The following is a 23459-nucleotide window of genomic DNA, read 5'->3' on the forward strand; positions in this document are numbered from 1 at the left end:
TGCAATTTATCATCTGTCTTAACTTGTGCAAGATACATATTCTCTTTGTAAAATCAGGACCATGCACCCTCAGGAGGTTTTGGGAGAGATTTAAGCAAAACATTTGTGAATATACTGACAAAATTAATATCCAAGACATCCTAGCTATCATAAGTATTATTAATATGAATAAGAGCCTAAAGTGATAAATATGTAAATTTACCTTTATGTTTCATACTTTTGGCTTTTATTTTTCATATCTTTTTTGATAAAGTCTTCTCTCACTCCTGATCGATTCTGGTTTATAATATACCCATGAGGTGAGACTTGTAGGTTTTTCAGAGCTGGATGGATTTTTGAAGATCTGATGTATCCAAACCAAATAATAATATAAACTCTACTTGAAAGAAAGTGAAAGTCGCTCAGCCGTGTCCGACTCTTTGTGACCCCATGGACTATACAGTCTATGGAATTTTCCAGGTCAGAATACTGGAGTGGGTAGCCTTTCCCTTCTCCAAGGGATCTTCCCAACCCAGGGATTGAACTCAGGTCTCCCACATTGCAGGCGATTTCTTTATCAGCTGAGCCACAAGAGAAGTCCAAGAATATTGGAGTGGGTAGCCTACCCTTCTCCAGTGGATTTTCCTGATTTAGGATTAAACCGGGGTCTCCTGCATTGCAGGCAGATTCTTTTATCAGCTGAGCTATGAGGGAAGCCCATAAACTCTACTTATCTGTCATCAGCTCTGGTAGCGAGAGGGCGAATGATAGGAAAAGAACAAGTGTCTGGGTCATCAGCAGTGAGGAAAGGCAGAGCAGGGACATAGTAGAGGACTGGACACCGCTGGCCCAAATCCAAGGGAAATCACTGCAGGCATGTGACACTAACTGTAGCTAGATTTGAAGTTGTTTGCTGGGATGTTTTATTATCAATTTTATATCAGTTAATCTATTTTTTGCCCTGTTCTGTGTGATCAGTAATAAAATGACAATATATATGGCTGACCTTTTACATATATCTATCTATCTAGCATTACCATGAGTACTATTTTGCCTGCTTTTTAAAAGCTTTCATGCATTTTTTACTCAGCATCCAAAAAATCAAAATCCCAGAAATATTCACTTTGGAAAACATATTCTAGTTCCAGTATAAAAATGATCTCTACTCACCACCTTTCTGAATTGTAACAGAGAACACACAATATTGAAATAATTAGAAAAAAGTTCCATTTACATTTTTCTAATTATGGCATTTTTCTGATGGTGAGATTGTAACATCTATTAATGTCAGCCCAGCTTCAAGAATATTTTCCACTTGTTACCGCAGAGGACTGGTGTACTTAAGAAGTTTTATCAGTGCTGGGAAGGAATGATGTTTTTTTCCAAAACTGGAGATTTAAACAAGAGCCGCAGCTTTCAAAAGTGTGTTCCATATTTTATGGGCAATTAAATATTGAACTTAAAACTTACATATTGCCTGCTTTTAAAGCTATATTTCCCAAGGTAATGTAACTTATATTTCATGTGATCTTTAAAATAAATAGCAATACTGGCTCATTACAAATCATTCCATTAACTCTGAATAGACATACTTTTGGTAGAAACAATGGAGGCAAATTCATCTGTTTAACAGTTATGGAGTGCCTAGCATGAGGCTACCTAAGTGCTGGGGACAGAGACAATGACAGACTGCATCCTCATTCTAGCCCTCAGAGATACTCATAGACCTGCCTTTCCTACACACTAAACGTAAGTTATTACTTAGGCTGACCAAGCAGGCAAGGGCTCATTTCCAAAATTGCTAGCCTTTAAGAAAAGATAAGGTGCCTCTCTTACTAAGAATGACCACAGCCATCTGACGATGCATCAGATATTTCTGAATGCATCTACATGTAGAACATTTCAATTTGAGAAAGGAGTGTAAACAAGGAATAAAAAAATAGTAGTGCATACCTAATGTGTTTAGCTTAGAAAAAACCAGCAAAATGGCTTTGTTTTGTTGATTTCATGGCATTCAAATACTAAATTGCACTGATCCTATTATGAACTGGTTTCATATCTTTCTGACCTTTACATCCAGGTAAAATGTAAAGCGAATTAATAGATAACAGTTCATGCAGAAAATTCTAAGACATAACCCTATGTTTCTTTTTAGCCTGGAATTTTGAAATAGTTCACTGATTTTATAGTCATTTCTCAGTGGTGTCCCAGAAAGGTATAGCACAAGGATCATGATGGTGGTCTATATGAGAAACCATCTATAGCTGGGAAAAGAGATAATGGCATATCAAGTTTTCAGAGTGGGAAAATGATGTATCTCTAGAACATTAAACTAATGCTGATTTCAAACACCCTCGTGTCCTAATTACATAAAGATTAAACAGCTTCATTTCTACAAACATCTTTGGATCTTAATTTAAAATGCTAGGACTATAGAAATAAGAATTAGTAGTAAATAAACTCATTAGTTGTTTTGTAAAAGTTAGACAGCAATTATTCCCCTTTGTCATTCTTCAGATTTTCTTTTTGTTTGTCTCTCTCCCACAACATGCAATAATACAGTTTAAAGACTTATTATTTATTTGATATGGATCTAATGTAAACAAAGCAGAATGTTTAGATTCATTATATTCTAAATTTGCAGTAGAGTTCATAAATTATCTAACCTCTTATTTCATAGATGAACAAACTGATCCTGGGGCATAACATTTTGCTTAAAAATCATATATGAGGTTGATTTTTAGCTGATGTATCCCAAAGTATTTGTTTCTTTTCTAGAGAAAGGAAGATATTCGGCTCCTGACTTAACAATCATGAATGAAGAAAAATGCGGAGTAAGAAATCAGACAATCAATGGCCTTTCAGAATGGGTTAGCACACTGTATCTTAGGCTTATTTGTGTCCTCACCTTTTTCTTGTTCATTGAAGGCCTGAAGCAAACTCGTGAGATTTTTGGTTTTAGACAGAATTTCCTGGTATGTTCCCATCTGTGCTACTCTGCCACTTTCCATCACAACAATGAGATCCATCTGTGGTAGAAGTGTGAGGTTGTGTGTCACTAAAATTCGAGTCTGAAAAAGAGTATTTTATCCCTTGGGTTAACAAAGGATGGTCAAAATAACTATTTTAAAGAGAGCTTCAGGGCGTCTCTGGTGGCTCAGTGGTAAAAAATTCACCTGACAATGTAAGACACGGGTTCCATCCCTGGTCAGGGAAGAGGAGCTAAGCCCACGCGTCACAACTACTGAGACTGTGATCTAGAGCTGGGGACCACAACTATTGTGCTCACATGCCGCAGCTACTAAGCCCGATCCCCCTAGAGTCTGTGCTCCACAACAACAGAAGCCACCACAATAAGAAGGCCCATGCATTGCAGCTAGAGAAAAGATTGCACAGCAATGGAGACCTAGCACAACTAAAAATAAATAAATAAAATTTAAAAAAAGAGAGCAGCAATCATTATTTTTTGTCTTTACTATTTTAGAGTATAATTCTTGGGAGGCACCAGTTTAAGATAGCACATAAATATTTCACAGTGAATGATGATACACTACTTGACAAAAATAAAAAAAATAGTCAGCAAATGTTTTACCCCATTAGTTCAGTTTTTCTTCATTCATTAAGAATGAATCAAATTTACAACAAATTAAAAACAGTCTTATAACTGTCATTCTTGCATCCTTTTTTGAAGGTCCTGTACTGTTACAAGGGGCTTCCCAGGTGGTGCTACTGGTGAAGAACTGGCCTCCCAATGCAGGAGATGCAAGAGACCTGGGTTCAAGCCCTGGGAAGATGCCCTGGAGAAGGGCATGGCAACCCACTCTAGTGGGTTTTCTTGCCTAGAGAATCCCGTGAACAGAGAAGCCTGGCAGGCTACAGTCCATGGCGTTGGAAAGAGTTGGACACAACTGAAGCAACTTAGCATGCACGTAGTGTTACAAAAACATGTTTAAGTTATAACACATAATCTTTAATTTTAAATCTTTCCATATTATTGTATAATATACACTAAATTGAATGAGAAGATTTATCTTGGGTTCATTTCAATAAGTAAAGACATTTGTCTGTGATTTACCTACATATTCATTTTGCCATCTTATACATTTATTTACTTTTTCCAGAATTCTCTGTTTAAATAAATTTATAAGCACACACTGTGGATACATGCATATGGCTCTGCAGTCAGAGAGACTTTTAAAAATCTCTGTGGTTCTTGGGGTTTCCCTGGTGGTTCAGTGGTAAAGAATCCATCTGCCAATGCAGGAGACATTGGTGTTATCCCTGATTCGGGAAGACCCCCCATGCTGCAGAGCAACTAAGCCTGTGCGTACCATAGCTATTGAGCCTGAGCCCTAGAGCTGAGAACCACAACTATTAGCTCATGTGCTGAAGCTACCGAAACCCCTGCCCACAGAGCTTGTGCTCTGCCTCAAGAGAAACCACTGTAATGAGAGGCCCGTACACCGCAACTAGAGAGCAGACCCTGCTCTCCACAACTAGAGGAAGCCTGCACAGCAATGAAGACCCAGCACAGCCAAAAAAAAAAAAAAAATTTCTGTGGTTCCTAAATTGGGCAAACTATATCAAGTCATTATGAGTTCCAAGTCTCTTCATATATAAAACAGGAGTATTGATAATGCTTATCTCAGAGACTTTCTATAAGAACTAAATGAACAAATTTAGTGTCAAATTAGTCATATTTAACTAGTGTCAAATATGATATGCACTTGGTAAATATTAATTCTTTTTTCTTTTGTTCCTTCACAAAACAATTGGATTGTTATTAAGGTTGTGTTTAAAATACCTAATTTTAAGTAAAAAATAATAAATACTATTTTCCATAAGAGTGCCATACAACAAAATTCCATTTTTCCAAAAAATGGTCAGCTAAACTTAAATCACTCATTTTGATGTGTAAATCACCTTTGGACACAGTATGAATCAATGAGGTAGTAATCACATAAGTAAACTTGTAAGAATTTTTAAATGTTCATTAAAGTCTGTGAAAGAGCAATATACCATCCCATTCTTTAGGTGAAATTTGACTACTCTGCACCAACAAATAAAATATTAGAATTCGGTGCCCAATGCTACGTAGATTATTCTCCCTTTCCCTCACACAAGCATCTGTGATGCTGTGGCTACCTTGTTCCTTAACATGCCAGAGGACCCAATCACATTTTCAAAAAGCTGCTTTGCAACACGAACATCAACTGCAGACAAGGGATCATCCAGGAGGTAGATGTCAGCCCCACTGTAGACAGCTCTGGCCAGACACACTCGATGCTTCTGTCCACCACTTATATTCACACCCTGAAAATGAAGCAGGAGGAAAAAAAGTAGGAAAAATGTGTAAATCTCAAAGAACACAGGCGTGCATGAGCGTGTGCTCAGTTGCTCCGGTCATGTCTGACTCTGCGACACTAAGGGCTGGAGCCCACCAGGCGCCTCTGTCCATGGGATTCTCCAGGCAAGAATACTGAGGGGGTAGCCATTCCCTTCTATAGGGGATCTTTCTGACCCAGGGATCTAGCCCAGGTCTCCTCCACTGGCAAGTAGGTTCTTTACCATGGCGCCAACTGGGAAGCACCAAAGAACAGTTATGTCCAAATTCTCTTCTGTAGCAGGGATAGGTAATAACTCAGGATTCACATTTCAACCTTTCTTTCTTCTGAAATTCCAAAAGCCTCTATTTCCCAGTGCCATTAATTTGTGTAAATTAACAGACATATCTGCTTTCTCTTAATTGCTTGCTTTTAAAAAGTAGATACTAACAGTTATGGAGAAAACAATGTCCAATTCCTTACCTCTGAAAGGTTGTGCCTGTGGAATATTAAAGGAGACTTTTTTGGCTGTCATTTGTATACTCACACTGCTGATAATTTTTAAATTGACATATAGGAAATTGAGAATAATAGCTAAATTACCAAAGCAGTAATCAACATGTCCTATTTTCTTCTGTAGAAAGATTACTACAAGTCTTACTGGCAAAAGTACAACTCTAAGAAGCAAGAATAAGGAATATACATCACTCTATGTGAGAATTAGAATCGACATGTACAGCTATGTATGGAGAATTATGTGGCCAGGCCCAATGTACTTGATTTATTTTATATTCAGTGTTTACAGATCTGGTTTAAAAGCTCTCCATGCAGCACATAACTTAACCAGTGCCCTTTAATTATAAAATGCCATTGCTTCTTTGCCTTTTTCATCTTCCCTCTACTCAACAAATATCTACTATATTCTGAGAGCTGTTAAAGAATATGAAAGTGCTAGTCTCTCAGTCATGTCCGACTCTTTGAGACCCCACGGACTGTAGCCTGCTTCCCTCCGTGGAATTCCCCAGCAAAAATACTGAAATATGTTGCCATTCCTTCTTCGGGTGGAGAGCTATGCTAGCACTTGGGATTTAATGATAAATGAAACTGAGCCTCTGTCATGGGGAGGTCATATTTTAGCAAAGGAGACAAGAGCAAAAAAATACATACAAAGTAATATGATACATAAATACAACAAAGTAATATGATTCATATATCTGTGAGTATGTGTGATTGTAACAGTCTCCAATCACGGGTTTGTCATGAGCATTTAATGAGCTTAAACTATCTAGGATGAATCCAATACTGAGTACAGATATAATACACATTAGCTATTGTCACTCAATCACTTCTCTCTCTAATCCGTCCTCTGACTTGTCATGATGTATCCTGCAATTATGTCATCTTGCTTAAAAACCTTGGATAGCCACTTCTTTCTCTTCTCATCATTCATGAGCAACAGCAAATTCCTTAGTAGAAATCCAAGGCACTTATATTTTGGCATTAATTCATCTTTCAACCACTCACCCAATGCTGCCCTCAAGTGACTGACCTACAATCAGACTAGCCTGCCGTCTCCTATCTGCACAGAGTGTTCACTCTGCTTGGGCACCCACACCCTCCCTTTGCAACTCAAAAGCTACACACTGCAAGTATTCTTTGAAATCAATCTTCTACCCAGAGTTTCAGGTAAAGCGATTCCTTCCCTTCCTTCTTGTCTTATAGTTTTCTGTTTACTCATCCATTGCTAGAAATAGCAATACTCATGTCAGCATCTCATTCTCCTATCCACTCCTACCTAGTTTACCCTTGCACTCCCAGCACATAGTGTCCAAATAAATACTGGTAAAGGCAATTGATAACATCATTGGCAGAGATCCAGTTGATTCCAATCCCTTGCAGACAAAGCGATAGCTCTCTTGCTCACCCTTATGCACTCCATTGTAGAAAAAGGGCAAATAACAGATTAATAAATATTTGTGTTCAATTGAATTACATCAAAGAAAAAGATAATAAAGATGAAGAAAAATCCCACATTTATTATCTTTGTCATCTCATTTTTTAGTTGGCAAGTCGAGTCTGACTCTTTGTGAACCCATGGACCATAAACAGCTGTAAACAGATATCCTTCCGAAATATTCGATTACATTTTTAAGGTACATCATCAGATTGGGAGAAATTTAATTATAAAATATAAAAAGCAGAATTTAAAAGTGGTAATAACACTTAAGGACTATTAAACCTATAGTTCACATTTTTAATTTTCCACTTTAATTTTTTAGTTACATATGATTAGCTATTTCCATCTTCCCAAGTGGCAATAGTGGTAAAGAACCTGCCTGCCAATGTAAGAGACATAAATGATGCTGGTTTGATCCCTGGATTGGGAAGATCCCCTGGAGAAGAGAATGGTAACATACTGCAGTATTGTTGCCTGGAGAATCCCATGGACAGAGGAGCCTGGTGGGCTACAATAGGGTCGCAAAGAGTAGGACATGACTGAAGCGACCGAGCATGCACACACGCATTAGCTATTTCATATTATTAAAGATTGGCTTTATCAGCAAAATATTCAACATGTATTAACAAGTTTGAAGGAGTCGCATTTCTGTATAATTTTAGCTATGGTGCTATTGCCTAGAGGGATAGTGAAGATGCCAGAAAAAACACAGAGGTTGCAAAAAATTAAATCTACTTTACACTTTGAAAACATACATCTGCAAAGTAACAGGTTATGAATAAAAACAGTGTAAGTCTAGTTAAAAGGTAAGATCTACCTTGTCCTAGCTTTTATATTTTATTGAAATATAGATGATTTACAATGTTGTGTTAGCTTCAGATGTACAGCAAAGTGTACATCCTAGATTTTAAATACTGGCACTTTCTACAATTTTGTTTATGGTTTTCAATTTATATAACAAGACAATTAAATAATAAGAGGCCAGGGTAAAAACGCTTAACAACATGATGCTAACTCTCTTCTCAGAAATTCAAAACACTAAGGATTATTTACTTATCTTCATAGTACATGTGAATCGTAGGCAGAGGCTGCTTTTGCATTCATGTTTAATTAATGGATTTTAGTCAAGGATTGGGGATAATCTCTTGGGATTCATTATTTGACTTGTGATATCTTACTTTGTTTTGTTTTTAACTACAAAACACTGGGCAGCATGATAACTCTTCATCCAGTTCAGTTCAGTTCAGTCGCTCAGTCGTGTCCGACTCTTTGTAACCCCATAAATCACAGCACGCCAGGCCTCCCTCTCCATCACTAACTCCCGGAGTCACTATTCATTAACTCGATGAAAACAAATAGAACAAAGAATATGACGTCTGGGAAACAAGCTCCTCCTAAGGAAGAATGTGTGAGCATGGAACGGGTACATAATGACAGTGCCGTCTCGGAGCTTTGTTGGAACCTGGTCTTGGTGCCACCGCTGGAGACTGGGGCTCCGCTGCTACTCTCCTAGGCTTGACTTTGTGCGCAAGAGATTCACAAAGAAACAAAACTACTGCTCCCTCATTAGATAGCGAAGAGCATTATGCCAGAAACTAAGGCAAAGTGTTGATGATCCTCTTGGTGGGCTTTCATTCCCCTGTACAGACACTAACAACAGAATTTCCTGCTGATTTTTAACCTGCTTTCCAAGTAGTCAATAAAAAATAAATAATTATTCATCCTTAATACTGCCATGTCTTTCATAGGACTTCTACAATAACTTTTAAAAATTATAGTTGTGTAGCTCTTCAAGACCTCAGGAAAAGGGCTATAGATGTTTTATTAGTGCTGCTGATTGGAATGTTATTCCTGCATGGGATAAAATATGTTTTCCTTACTTTTTCTCCAATCTCAGTTTGATCTCCATTTGGTAACTGCTCCAAATCAGGAAGGAGAACACAGGCTTCCAAAACTCTCTCATAAAGCTGCTTCTGCATGACAGAGCCGAAGAGAATGTTTTCTTGCAAAATGCAATTCTGAATCCAGGCCTGCTGGGAAACATAAGCCACGGAGCCCTAAAAAAGAAAAAATAAAAGAAATACTCTTAACAGGGGAAAGGAGAACTTGCATGTGCCTGATAAGGGGAACATATTTGTCCAAGGTTTTGGTTCCTTTAAATTGAATTTTTAAAAAAGATTAGATTATTTCTTAAATGTAAATATATTCCATATATATTTTAATCTTATATCCTGTTTTAATCTTATGTATTTTTATTAGAGGCCCCTTCAAATGAATTACTTTGTGTTTTTTATTTACTTTCAAGTAGCTTCTACCAAGACTTCCCTGGTGGCTCAGATGGTAAAGGCATCTGCCTACTATGCGGGAGACCCAGGTTCGATCCCTGGGTTGGGAAGATCCCCTGGAGAAAGAAAAGGCAACCCATTTCCTTTCTATCAAAGGTCCCTGGTGAGATTTTTGGCAGACACTGCATTTACTAGTCAGCTCTTCCTACTCTCACAAGGTAACATGAACTGAGTGGCTTAAACAATAGAATTTTTTTTTTTTTCTTCTCGATTCTGAGATCAAGGTGTTGGCACATGTGAGGAGAGAGTAAATTAGCCAAGATGGTGTGTTCAGACTCCCTCACCCCACATTCTATGAATAATGACCCTGTGACAGCTGAGGTCATTCATAGCACTGCACACGCACATCATGAGGTACTTGGTTGGTCACGAGCTGTTTGTGCTGTAGGGATATGTGAGCTCCACCTAGAAAGTGGTGGCATTACTGCTATGTCACAGCTGTGTCTGTTGGGTCAGCCATGAGAGCAGAGAAAATAGCGTGTCTGCTGCTACGGCTGCTGTGCCAGCCAGGAGAGAATAAACATGTCTGCAGTTCCTGCAGCTCTTCCCATCTTCTTCCAGCCTCTTAGCTTGCACCTTGCCTACCCTGGGTTCAACGAACAGTGGGCACAGTGTGAACAGCAAGACAACTGGCATCATGACCAGGACAGCATGACTGGTTTCTCCTAAGACCCATCTCCTTGGCTTGAAGATGGCTGTCTTCTCCCCAGTCTTCACATGGTCCTTCCTTTGTGTATGTGTCTTAATTTCTTTTCCTAAGATATCAGCCAAAGGGCCCACCCTATTAACCTTATTTTAACTTATGGCCCCCTTGAAGACCCTATCTCCAAATACAGTCACATTCTCAGGTACTGGGGGTTAGAACTTTGACATATGGATATGGCGAGAAGACAATTCAGTCCATAACACTGAAGTCTGGGTGCAAGTTGTTTTGGAGGGATGAATTCCTGTGGAATTCTTATGGAAAGGAAATGGAGAAGCAGGATTGGATAGAGGGGTAGGTCACATGGTGACCCAGATCCAAGAAAGATTTGATCAACCTTCCAGAGAGCTGTGGAAGTGTATTACCCAGCAGAGGGATTCTGTTGTTAGGCTGAACTGGCCTGGCCTTTATGGTTGGAACCCAGCAAGCCATCACAAAGGTGCTAATGTGTTTGATGTACTCCCAAAGCTGGTGGCAAGCCCCCTAGAAGGGGGCTCTGGACACCACATTCCTGTGTCTTCCATGCACTCACTGCTCTTAAATTCATTTTCTGATAATCTGATGTCTTGACATTATTCCTGAATAACTCTGATGCATGAAATATTCTTTTAACCAACCTTTGTCTTCTAAAGGACTCCCAGTATTTGAACTAGAGACTCACCTTTCAATCTGCCCCATGGACTCTATCCAAACACTGACTTGAGTACTCTGATTATTCCTCACTCTAACAATACTGTACATTTAAAGTACTTTCTGACATAGACCTGTAAGTAACTACCAGTCTTGTGATTTCTACCAACTGCTCTGAAGAACGGAGATTAACTTTTAATTCTTCTTTGTTGAGCAAGTAAGACACAGAATGGATTTTGAGCCAAAACAATATAATTCGATCTGACTTGATCTTGAACCCAAAAGTAATTGCTCTTGAACTACCTCGCTTAGTGAATAACCTTTGATTAGGATAGCATAATAAATCAGTCCTCAGGTGATGGAGATTCTGAATTCTTGATATACATCAGGCAAGATAAGGAGAACAGAGAGTGAAGAACATAGGAAAGAAGAATGCAGAACAGGGGAAAATGGTGTATAATATAAAATAGAAACTAAATACTACATTGAGAAATAGGGACTTAATGTATTGGTGTAACAGGAGCTGAAAAAGAGTTGATAAATTTTCACAGAGATGTAAAACTTTCCTTGTATTATCATTACATCTCACATACAAATGAAAATGTGTATTTGTTTCATTTCATTCTTAATAATAAAACTACAATAGCAGTTTGATTAATTAAAAAATGGACTCTAAATCTCTGATGTTCCATCAAAGAACACTGAATATTGGATATGCTACATGAATGATGTCTGGTATAAACTTCTGATACTGGGAATAAGGGATCTTAGAATTTGTACACTGTAATGATATGCATCAAACAATTGAGAATGTGAAACCTTGAGAAACAGAAAGATGTAAACAAAAGCACCTTATAAATACCAATGTTAGGTTGGCCATGCCATTATTATGATTGAGAGTGAAAGCATCAGTCACCCAATGGTGTCCCATCTTTTCGTGACCCCACACATGGACTGTAGCCCTCCAGGCTTCTCTGTCCATGGAATTCTCCAGGGAAGAATTCTGTAGTGGGTTGCCATTCCCTTCTCCAGGAGATCTTCCCAACCCACGGATTGAACCTGGGTCTCCCAAATTGCTGGCAGACTTTTTTTTTTTTACCATCAGAGCCGCCAGGGAAGCCCATTACTATTAAATTAGAGATAATCAGGGTAATACTTATAAGTTTAGCATTAGACTTGTTTTAGGAAATAACTGAGAGTATGGAATATGGAATAATTCAGAATGTGAAATAATTAAAATCTTGCCACTGATCCAGACCAATAAGCTTCCTAAAGAACAAAGTGGCCAGTTATATAGACAGATAATACTGTCTCTCTTTCACATCCCTTGCTTAATATAAACAAAGTGAGTCCTCTCTACTTTATGATTAGTAATAGCAATGTTATGGTATCTATTATCACCATGAACACTTTCATAACTATGAATCCTCAAAAGTATCAGAAATAATCTTTAAGTCTTACCACGAGCCCCTCAACAATCATAATGAAGATAACAATAACCATAAAAATTCTTAGGGAGCCACATGACTGACTCTGTGCCAAGAACCAGTCTAGGTCTTCGCGCATTATCTTATTCAATCTGATCCTTAAAATTTAAGTTTATTATTATCATTTATGTATCATGTGAAACTTAAAAGTGATATTGGTTTTATCTTGATGAATTCCTTATCATTTTTCAAGATTAAATAAAAGGCTACCTATTTTGATTATTTTTTTAACTCTTCAAAGCAGAATTTGTTGCTTTTTATAGTTTCATTTCAAAAATCAAAATATTTATTGTAATTGATTTTAGCATCTCCCTCACTTGACTACAAACTCTTTAAGAAAAGTAGCATATCCTATTCATGTTTATTTCCTTGGTACTACACCAGGCACATAGTATATGCTCAATAGTCGCTTTCTGAAAATTGAAGAAACTGAATGAAAATAAAATCAATATGTCAATAAAATCATATATACCAATATGACAAGTATTATATTTTTAAAGGATATTTACTGGCCATGTGGGGCCACCCAAGACAGCCGGGTCATGGTGGAGAGATCTAACAGAATGTGGTCCACTGGAGAAGGGAATGGCAAACCACTTCAGTATTCTTGCCTTGAGAGCCCCAGGAACAGTATGAAAAGGCAGAATGACAGGACACTGAAAGATGAACTCCCTGGGTCGGTAGGTGCCCAATATGCTACTGGAGATCAGTGGAGAAAAACCTCCGGAAAGAATGAAGGGATGGAGCCAAAGCAAAAACAACACCCAGTTGTGAGTGGGACTGGTGATGGAAGCAGAGTTCAATGCTGTAAACAGCAATATTGCATAGGAACCTGGAATGTTAGGTCCATGAATCAAGGCAAATTGGAAGTGGTCAAACAGGAGATGGCAAGAGTGAACATCTATATTCTAGGAATCAGTGAACTAAGATGGACTGAAATGGGTGAATTTAACTCAGATGAACATTATATCTACTACTGTGGGCAGGAATCCCTTAGAAGAAATGCAGTAGCCATCATAGTCAACAAAAGAGTCCGAAATGCAGTACTTGGATGCAGTCTCAAAAATGACAGAATGATCTCTGTTCGTTCCAAGGCAAACCATTCAATGTCACGGCAATCCAAGCCTATACCCCGAATAGTAACATTGAAGAAGCTGAAGTTGAACAGTTCTATGAAGACCTACAAGACCTTCTAGAACTAACACCCCCAAAAGATGTCCTTTTCATTATAGGGGACTGGAACGCTAAAGTAGGAAGTCAAGAAACACCTGAAGTAACAGGCAAATTTGGCCTTGGAGTGCAGAATGAAGCAGGGCAAAGGCTAATAGAGTTTTGCCAAGAGAACGCACTGGTCATAGCAAACACCCTCTTCCAAGAACACAAGAGAAGACTACACATGGACATCACCAGATGGTCAACACCGAAGTCAGATAGATTATATTCTTTGCAGTCAAAGATAGAGAAGCTCTATACAGTCAGCAAAAACGAGACTGGGAGCTGACTGTGGCTCAGATCATGAACTCCTTATTGCCAAATTCAGACTGAAATTGAAGAAAGTGGAGAAAATACTACATCATTCAGGTATGACCTAAATCAAATCCACTATGACTATACAGTGGAAGTGAGAAATAGATTTAAGTGACGAGATCTGATAGACAGAGTGCCTGATGAACGATGGACTGAGGTTTGTGACACTGTACAGGAGACAGGAATCAAGACCATTCCCAAGAAAAAGAAATGCAAAAAAACAAAATGGCTGTCTGAGGAGGACTTACAAATAGCTGTGAAAAGAAGGGAAGTGAAAAGCAAAGGAGAAAAGGAAAGATATACCCATTTGAATGCAGAGTTCCAAAGAATAGAAGGAGAGATAAGAAAGCCTTCCTCAGTGATCAATGCAAAGAAATAGAGGAAAACAATAGAATGGGAAAGACAAGAGATCTCTTCAAGAAAATTAGAGATACCAAGGGAACATTTCATGCGAAGATGGACTCAATAAAGGACAGAAATAGTAGGGACCTAACAGAAGCAGAGGCTATTAAGAAGAGGTGGCAAGAATACACAGAAGAACTGTACAAAAAAATCATCATAAACCAGATAATCATGATGGTTTGATCACTCACCTAGAGCCAGACATCCTGGAATGTGAAGTCAAGTGGGCCTTAGGAAGCATCACTATAAACAAAGCTAGTGGAGGTGATGGAATTCCAGTAGACCTATTTCAAATCCTAAAAGATGATGCTGTGAAAGTGCTGCACTCAATATACCAGCAAATTAGGAAAACTCAGCAGTGGCCACAGGACTGGAAAAGGTCAATTTCATTCCAATCCCTAAGAAAGTCAATGCCAAACAATGCTCAAACTGCTGCACAATTGCACTCATCTCACACGCTAGTAAAATAATACTTAAAATTCTCTAAGCCAAGCTTCAGCAATACAGGAACTGTGAACTTACAGATGTTCAAGCTGGTTTTAGAAAAGGCAAAGGAACCAGAAGTCAAATTGCCAACATCTGCTGGATCATGGAAAAAGCAAGAGAGTTCCAGAAAAACATCTATTTCTGCTTTCTTGACTATGCCAAAGCCTTTGACAGCGTGGATCACAATAAACTGTAGAAAATTCTGAAAGAGATGGGAATACCAGACCACCTGACCCGCTTCTTGAGAAACCTGTATGCCGGTCAGGAAGCAACAGTTAGAACTGGACATGGAACACCAGACTGGTTCCACATAGGAAAAGGAGTACCTCAAGGCTGTACATTGTCACACTGCTTATTTAAATTATATGCAGAGTATATCATAAGAAATGCTGGGCTGGAGGAAGCACAAGCTGGAATCAAGATTGCTGGGAGAAATATCAATAACCTCAGATACAGATGATACCACCCTTATGGCAGAAAGTGAAAAAGAACTAAAGAGCCTCTTGATGAAAGTGAAAGAGAAGAGTGAAAAAGTTGGCTTAAAGCTCAACATTCAGAAAACAAAGATCATGGCATCTGGTCCCATCACTTCATGGCAAACAGATAGGGAAACAGTAGAAATAGTGGCTGACTTTATTTTTGGGGGCTCCAAAATCACTGCAGATGGTGATTGCAGCCATGAAATTAAAAGATGCTTACTCCTTGGAAGGAAAGTTATGCCCAGCCTAGACAGCGTAATCAAAAGCAGAGATATTACTTTGCCAACAAAGGTCCATCTAGTCAAGGGTATGGTTTTTCCTGTGGTCATGTATGGATGTGAGAGTTGGACTATAAAGAAAGCTGAGCGCTGAAGAATTGATGCTTTTGAACTGTGGTGTTGGAGAAGACTCTTGAGAGGCCCTTAGACTGCAAGGACATCCAACCAGTCTATCCTAAAGGAGATCAGTCCTGGGTGTTCATTGGAAGCACTTATGTTGAAGCTGAAATTCCAATACTTTGGCCACCTGATGTGAAGAGCTGTCTCATTTCAAAAGACCCTGATGCTGGGAAAGATTGAGGGCAGAAGGAGAAGGGGATGACAGAGGATGAAATGGTTGGATGGCATCACCGACTTGATGGACATGGGTTTGGGTGGACTCCGGGAGTTGGTGATGGGCAGGGAGGCCTGGCATGGTGTGGTTCATGGGTTCTCAAAGAGTCAGACACGACTGAGTGATTGAACTGTACTGAACTGGGATAGGAAAATTTATAGTCATCTTAATCAACAGACTAATGGCTGATTGTAATCTTTAAAGAGAACATAAGTAGAAAAGATAGTATATTTAAAGTTAAAAGTAGTGGTATTTATTAAGTGTAATCTTATCAGAAAAAGTCCTTGAAATTATGCTTGATTCCAAACTAAGAATATGTTTCGATGAGAGAAAAATAAATAAAAAATTAATCACTAAAAACCTGGAATCAGGAAAAATATAAAGACATGAAATTGAACTTGAACTTGAAAGTCACTCAGTTGTGTCTGACTCTTGCAACCCCATGGACTACACAGCCCATGGAATTCTCCAGGCCAGAATACTGGAAAAGTTGCCAGTCCCTTCTCCAGGGGATCTTCCCAACTCAGGGATGGAACCCAGGTCTCCCACATTGTAAGTGGATTCTTTACCAATTAATCACTAAAGACCTAGAATCAGGAAAGATATAAAGACACGCTTAGTTGCTCAGTTGTGTCTGACTCTTTGTGACCCCACGGAATGTAGCCCACCAGGTTCCTCTGTCCATGGGATTTTCAAGGTGAGAATACTGGAGGGGGCTGCGGTTTCCTTCTCCAGAGGAGAATAAATATACACAACAAGGAATAATACATCATGAACAAAAATAAAAAGGTCTGGAGTTGATTTTTCCTAGAGGAAAAAAACAAAAAAACTATGAAGACATTAGTTTCATATTCACAGAGCCTCTCCATATTGTCAGAAGTGAGAAGGAGTGATTAGGTAATATTTTACCTTCTTAGGGAGTAGGTCTAAGGAAAAATTCATTGGCTAGCCATTGAAGTACTACTTCAAAAAAGAAATAGCAGATGAAGAACGTGTTGAATTCTTATTCCTATTGACCTTTAAGAATAGAACAAATGGCTGGAAGTAGACCTCTCCATAGTCCAAAAGCTGAAATTTAAATGTAAGCTATTAATGATTATTATTTTCCTGAGATTTTCCTAGGTCAGAGATCCTTCTTGTGAGCAACTACACCATTTCTTAGAAATGGAATGGCCGTAATTACTTAGGAAACATTGCAATGAATGATAATTAGAAACCTAATCAAATTATGTTATAAACCACATTCATTTCTCCATAATTGGTTGCAATTTAGTTAATATCATCAAACAATTACCATAAGCATTCCTAAATGATTTGCTGAAGTATATGGAGGACAGAATGCTCTGACTAATCCATCCATAGCAAATCAATTTCTGTAGAAATTTAAATGTTTGTTACAAACTAGAAATGCTCATTAAATACTTCGTTCTTCAATTCAACTTGATAAATTCTTATTGACACTAACGATGTGCTGGCTGTAGTCCATTACACTAGGAGATGTGCAAAGAATGCATTGTTGACTTTACCTTTCTTTGGACTACTCCTTTTAGTTTCTCCATTTCCCCAAGAATTGCAGAAAGCACAGATGATTTTCCAGACCCAACTTGCCCTACAACAGCCACTAAGGCTCCTTCTGGAATCTTTATGTTCAAGCTGCACAACAAAGAAAGAAAGAGATGATATAGGAAGTTCTGTTATAATTGTTTTTAATGTATATTCCCAGAAAAGTCACTGTATCACAAGTCACTATATACAGGGCATCATCTTTGAAATTGCTGCTATTCACATTGTCCTACATTATTATACAAACACCCAACCTTTCAAAATGAAAGCAGTAAATGCTGCAAAGAAAATAGAGGAAATGAACAGGGGGTAAAAAAGATTGTAAAACAATCATAAACATGAAAGATGTAGTGAGAGGTTTTTAAAAAAATCCTACAAATTCCAATAGATTCATCTTCTGCTTAAAACCTCTAAAAAATAAACACATGAGGCATGATAGAATCTATGCTAATTTTCTGTTTTGTTTTTAATTTTCCCCAAATCATGACTTACTCTTTTAATACTGGAGTCCCTGTTTTATCCCAGGAAAAGGAAGCGTTTATAAAACCAATGGCATGATCTAGGAAGAAAAATAAATACAGAAATGTATCTTAGAATCAATTGTCTTCAGCCCAGAAGTCAAATAAACATTAAACACAAAAAAGAACTGCTAACCTCCTATGTAGTTTGCTTCAATACTATGTGGAAGAAGTTCCTCAGTGTTCAGAAAGTCTTCCAAATGAACCAGTGATATTCTTGTCTATCAAAATAAATACAAATGGAATTTTTGGGTTTCAAGAAGTTAAATGAAAAAACATTTAAAAGTTTTTGATGTAAACTGGAGATATTGATACAAATATTCAGCAAGCATGATTTGCATTGTTTTAATGTTTATAAATAAGTCCATTGATAAAGAAAAAGAAGTTTCAAGAATCAAAAAACAAAACAAACATATATATGCAGGAAAACATGAGGGGTTAGAAGCCAAAAATTCTCCTTAACATTCTAGCAAAAACATAACTGATTAATTAATAATCATAGAATAATTAGTTTTTAAGAGCGACTTCAGGTTGGTTGAATGAAATCTGCTTGTGAGAATTAACAAAATAATAATTTTAGCAATGGTAACATTTAATTAATAGAATAGCTATAAATGTTTTGCTACAGATAGGATAAATAGAATCATTTTTCCTCTGATACTGACTTGCATGAAACCTCTAGTACATTTTTATTCACTTTATGTTAGGATATGTCTACTGTTAATGGATAAGATATAATTAAAAGCTGTGATTTTGTTTACCAAGTGTGTCATACCAGTATGCAAGGTTGGTTCTTTTTCTTTTTTTTTTTTGACAATTGTTCTCCTTATTTGTTTAGTGACAGTAGTAGCATACCACTAGGAGTTGGAAAACACTCTGGGATACCAGACATTTAGCTAGAATATAGTTTCAAAAGCAAAACAGAACCATTATTCTAAGAATATTTGTTTTAAGAGAAGTGTGCTGTGAAATGTGCTAAAAGCATCAATAGTGCTTCTATGCCCTCTGCTGGTGATTATTAGCAAAAGAATATAAAAACAGTATTATGGAACAAAAATAGCTTAAGTGCTATTTACTATAGAATTATGTTACTTTTCATTCAGATATAATTTCTATATCTCAATTTTTATGAATTAAAAGGAAAAGTTCTTAGATCAAAGAGCTAGTTCCAGTAAGCAAAAATTCACTTTGTTTATGAACCCAGACTTGAAAAAGTTTTGATCGGTGAATACCCAAACCTGATATTGAAAAAATTTAATTGAGAAAATCTAGGGGTAAAGGGATCAAAGAACTCACTTCTTTAGATTTCCTATGGTTTTGGCTGCTTTCTACTCATCATAGCATCTAAAGAGGCTTCCGTGATTGGAGATTACAATAAAAGCAGGCTAAACGAGATACCTCATACAAGGTTGGCTGACAGACTGATATCATCAGTGCACTTTTGTCCCTAGTTTATTATTTCAGTACAGATGAAGTTTTGCTGAACCCTGGGAAAATTCAGACCTACTACTGTGCAAATCACTTACTCAAAATTTTTCAACTGAAACCGGAAAATAAACCATTTGATGGCATAGCGTCAAACTCCAAATTTTAAAAAGCTAAACAAGAGAACCAACACTTAGCAAAGAAAACAATATCACATGTTGAAATGCTTAAAAGTCATTTTTATACATGAAAAGCATAGGCAAAGAAAACATGATTCTTTTCATTATATAATATGCTCTATTGCTCATTAACTTAGAGAAATTTTGAAAGCAGCATAAAACAACTACAAAAAGCAAAATTTAAAAAAAAGATTAAGAAGTGAAATATGCAAAACTAAAGATTTCAGTGAGGAATGATTCTCAGTTTAAGGATAATTTGGACGTACCTGGACCACAGCTGAGATCACCATCGGTAAATCAAACAGAGGAAGCCTCAAGATATTAAACAAAGACATAGATGTGAACACTTTAGTGGCTGTTAAAATGTTTCCTTCATCCAGTAAGAAATAGACACCAAATGTTGCCAGGGACACCTTAAAAGTAGACATGTAATTTTCTTCAATTGTGCAATTATTAATTACAGACTCAAAATTAGGAAAGAAATCTTCAATAACATTTGTTGTTGTTGTTTACCAAAATTTGGTACTATTTAGTACTATTGCTGAAGAATATGAAATAAATGTTTAGTACAGACCATACAATTAAGTATCTTAGATAATGACATCCTATGAACATGTCATAGGTCCAGCTCCCTTCTTTGACATGGCACATTTTCACTACATAATTATCCCCATTTAACACATACAACAGTTCATTTTTTCCTTCCTTGTGTAACTTTTTCCAGTGATGCGTGCATACCTTTTGTCTCATATGCAGAAATTTTACTTTCTCTGTGTCTTAATATTAACTGAAGAATGTATAAATAAATCATGACTAGTAGGATTTATATTTACTTGCATAAGTTTCATTTAGAAAAGGCAGAAAAGTTCATTTATGCATGAGACTGTATTGACTATTTATCATGTACATAAGACTGTCTTAAGCAAATGCTTACTGGCTATTTTTACTAAAGTATTCCAAATGTAAATATTGCTTTTACATTCATAATATCCACGTTTGTTTAAATAAAAAATAATAATATTTTAAATTAACAAAAGGGGAGACATATAGAATGTTTCCTGACCCCATCACTATTGAGAGTGGCTAAAATTGATCCTTCAGTTATACATGGTTTTCTTATCTTTTGGCTTCCAGCCACTGCTTCAGTATCTCAAGGCAATTTATACTCTTTAAATAGAATGAGATTCCCAATATTTGCATGAAGTGACAGAAAGAAAGAGACTTCAATTCATATCAATTCACCTACAAATACTAGTTCTATAACTCTGAGGATATTTCCAAACTATTTCCATTTCCTCTTGTGAAATGAGAAAAGTAATACCTTAGTATTGCAAGAATGAAATAAAATGCATATAATTTGTCTGATACACAGTAGAAATGCTCAATAATGTCCCTTTCCAACTCTACATAATGTGCCTTTCAGTCTTGCTTAAAAGGGATTAATCATGAAAAATAATCGAGCTGAAAAGGAACTCTGAAGTATAGGTTATATTTTTTTAAGATTGAGGATGGCATGTGTTCAATCTATGAAAAATTTACAAAGATGCAAAATCTTATTAAATATAAAAAATACAGACCAGTGTAAATGCACCAAAAATTTTTCCCCATCTTTAAAACTTTCATTCTCTTCTCTCTACAGATTAATGACTGCATTTTTTGAAAATTTAAATTTAGATATAGACTTCACCTTGGAAACCTTAATTCCAGGGAATTTGAAGGTGAAAATGCAAATCAAACTTGAAAATCAAAACAAGAAATAATATACACACTTACCAAGAATGGAATGCAAGTTAAAGTTAGCATGGAAAATACAGTAAGATACCCAGCTGATTTTTGAACTTCCAATTCCTGTTCTCGAATTTCAATAATCTTCTTTTTATAGGAGGGTTCCCATGCATAAAGTTTGAGAATCTGTAAAGAAGTCAGATGATGACAATCAATATCATAGAAGAAATAAAAAAGCATGCACACATACAAATACACACACACTGTAACACACACACACACTCATAACTGTGAAGGTGAAAATGGTACCCAGGAAGTAAATTACTCCTGTTTTCGACTGAGTCATAATATTTCCTGTGGTGTTTTTCTAGGGTGAGTAGGTGGAGGAAATCACCATTTCCCCACTCTTATGTCTCTCTTACCCACTACTAGCTTATTCCTGAGCCAGACTTTGACAACATCCCAGCTCCTGGAGCTCCATAGCAGTTTCTGTCTAGCTTGAAAGTGAAAGTGAGAGTCGCTCAGGTATGTTTGACTCTTTGTCCACAGATGCATTATGGACATGTCTGAGCCACCAGGGAAGCCCTCTGTCTAGTTTAATCCTGACAAATGTTCCACTGGTCCAACTCTCAATTCTATTCTTTTCACATCTTTTAATAGTTAAGCTTCTCCCCTGGCCTCCCAACTTCTTGAAAACTTATGTCTTGGGATGTCAAGCCATTTTCCGAAAGGTTACAGGTGTTTTGAGATTGCAAACTACTTCCTGAGATGGAAAACATGGAGAAGCAGAATCATGCAATGGCTTACCACATACTTTTTAGAATTAGACAGACCTACATTCAAATTCCAGGCCTCTTATGTTGTTCATTTGCTCAGTCACGTCCAACTCTTTGTGACCCCATGGACGGTAGCTCACCAGGCTTCATTGTCCTTCACTGTCTCCTGGAGTTTGCTCAAGCTTTTGTCCATTGACTTGATAAAGCAACCAACCATTTCATCCTCTGTCACCCCTTCTCCTCCAGCCTTCAATCTTTCCCAGCATCAGGGTCTTTTCAAATGAGTCAGTTCTTTGCTTCAGGTGGCCAAAGTATTGGAGCTTCAGCTTCAGCAGTTCTTGCAATGTATATTCAGGGTTGATTTCCTTTAGGATTAACTGGTTTGATCTCCTTGCTTTCCAAGGAACTCTCAAGAGTCTTCTCCAACACCACAGTTCAAAAGCATTAATTCTTTGGTACTCAGCTTTCTTTATGGTCCAACTCTCACATCCACACATGACTACCGTAAAAACCATACCTTTGACTATATGGACCTTTGCCAGTAAAATGATGTCTCTGCTTTTTAATATGCTGTCTAGATTTATCACAGTTTTCTTTCCAAGGAACAAGCATCTTTTAATTTCCTGGCTGCAGTCACTGACCACAGTGATTCTGGAACCCAAGAAAATAAAATTTGTCACTGTTTCCATTGTTTTCCCATCTATTTGCCATAAACTGATTGGATTGGATGCCATGATCTTAGTTTTCTGTGATGGTTAGTTTTATGTGTAAATGTGGCTAGGTTATGTTGCCCAGTTATTTTATCAAATACTAGTAGATGATACTGTGAAGGTAATTTTTAGATCTGATTCACATTTAAACCATTAAACTTTAAATAAAGAAGACTGCCCTCCATTAAATGGGTGGTAACAAGCTATGTTGCTTCAGTTGTGTCCAACTCTTTGTGACCCTATGGACTGCAGCCTGCCAGGCTCCTCTGTCCAAGGGATTTTCCAGGCAGGAATACTGCAGTGGGTTGCCATTTGCTTTTCCAGGGGATCTTCCTGACCTAGGAATCTAACCTTCATCTCTCACGTGTCTTGCATTGGCATTGACAGACAAGTTCTTTACCACTAGAGCCACCTGGGAAGCCCCTCAGATGGGTGAGCCCAATCTAATCAGTTGAAGGCCTCAAGAGAAAAAACTAAGGTTTTCTGAGATGGAAGGAGTTTTGCCTCCAGACTCAAGGCTGTAGCATCAACTCCCGCAGGAATTTCCAGCCTCAACAGATTTCAGACATGTCACTGCCTATACTCATAAGCCAGTTGCTTAAACTAAATCTTTGTTTCTCTATTCATCTATC

The 23459-nt window shown here is 37.4% G+C and overlaps 1 protein-coding gene and 1 non-coding gene across 2 annotated transcripts in view; one reads left to right on the plus strand and one right to left on the minus strand.

Moving 5' to 3' along the window:
• Window positions 1–23459, minus strand: part of LOC128053856 (multidrug resistance-associated protein 1-like) — a 95770-nt gene that overhangs the window by 34934 nt on the left and 37377 nt on the right. Inside the window, exons 8-15 of the mRNA XM_052646323.1 lie at window positions 21390–21527; window positions 19883–20029; window positions 18149–18233; window positions 17987–18053; window positions 17458–17584; window positions 9141–9317; window positions 5125–5292; window positions 2888–3050 (exon numbers count right to left, since the gene is read on the minus strand). Of these exons, the coding sequence (XP_052502283.1) occupies window positions 2888–3050; window positions 5125–5292; window positions 9141–9317; window positions 17458–17584; window positions 17987–18053; window positions 18149–18233; window positions 19883–20029; window positions 21390–21527 (1072 nt within the window). The remainder of the gene's footprint in view (window positions 1–2887; window positions 3051–5124; window positions 5293–9140; window positions 9318–17457; window positions 17585–17986; window positions 18054–18148; window positions 18234–19882; window positions 20030–21389; window positions 21528–23459) is intronic.
• TRNAS-ACU (transfer RNA serine (anticodon ACU)) lies at window positions 9583–9655 on the plus strand. The gene has a single exon. It is a non-coding gene; the product is annotated as a tRNA-Ser (tRNA).

This window comes from Budorcas taxicolor, chromosome 1 (genome assembly GCF_023091745.1).
Source record: "Budorcas taxicolor isolate Tak-1 chromosome 1, Takin1.1, whole genome shotgun sequence".
NCBI classification, from domain to species: domain Eukaryota; kingdom Metazoa; phylum Chordata; class Mammalia; order Artiodactyla; family Bovidae; genus Budorcas; species Budorcas taxicolor.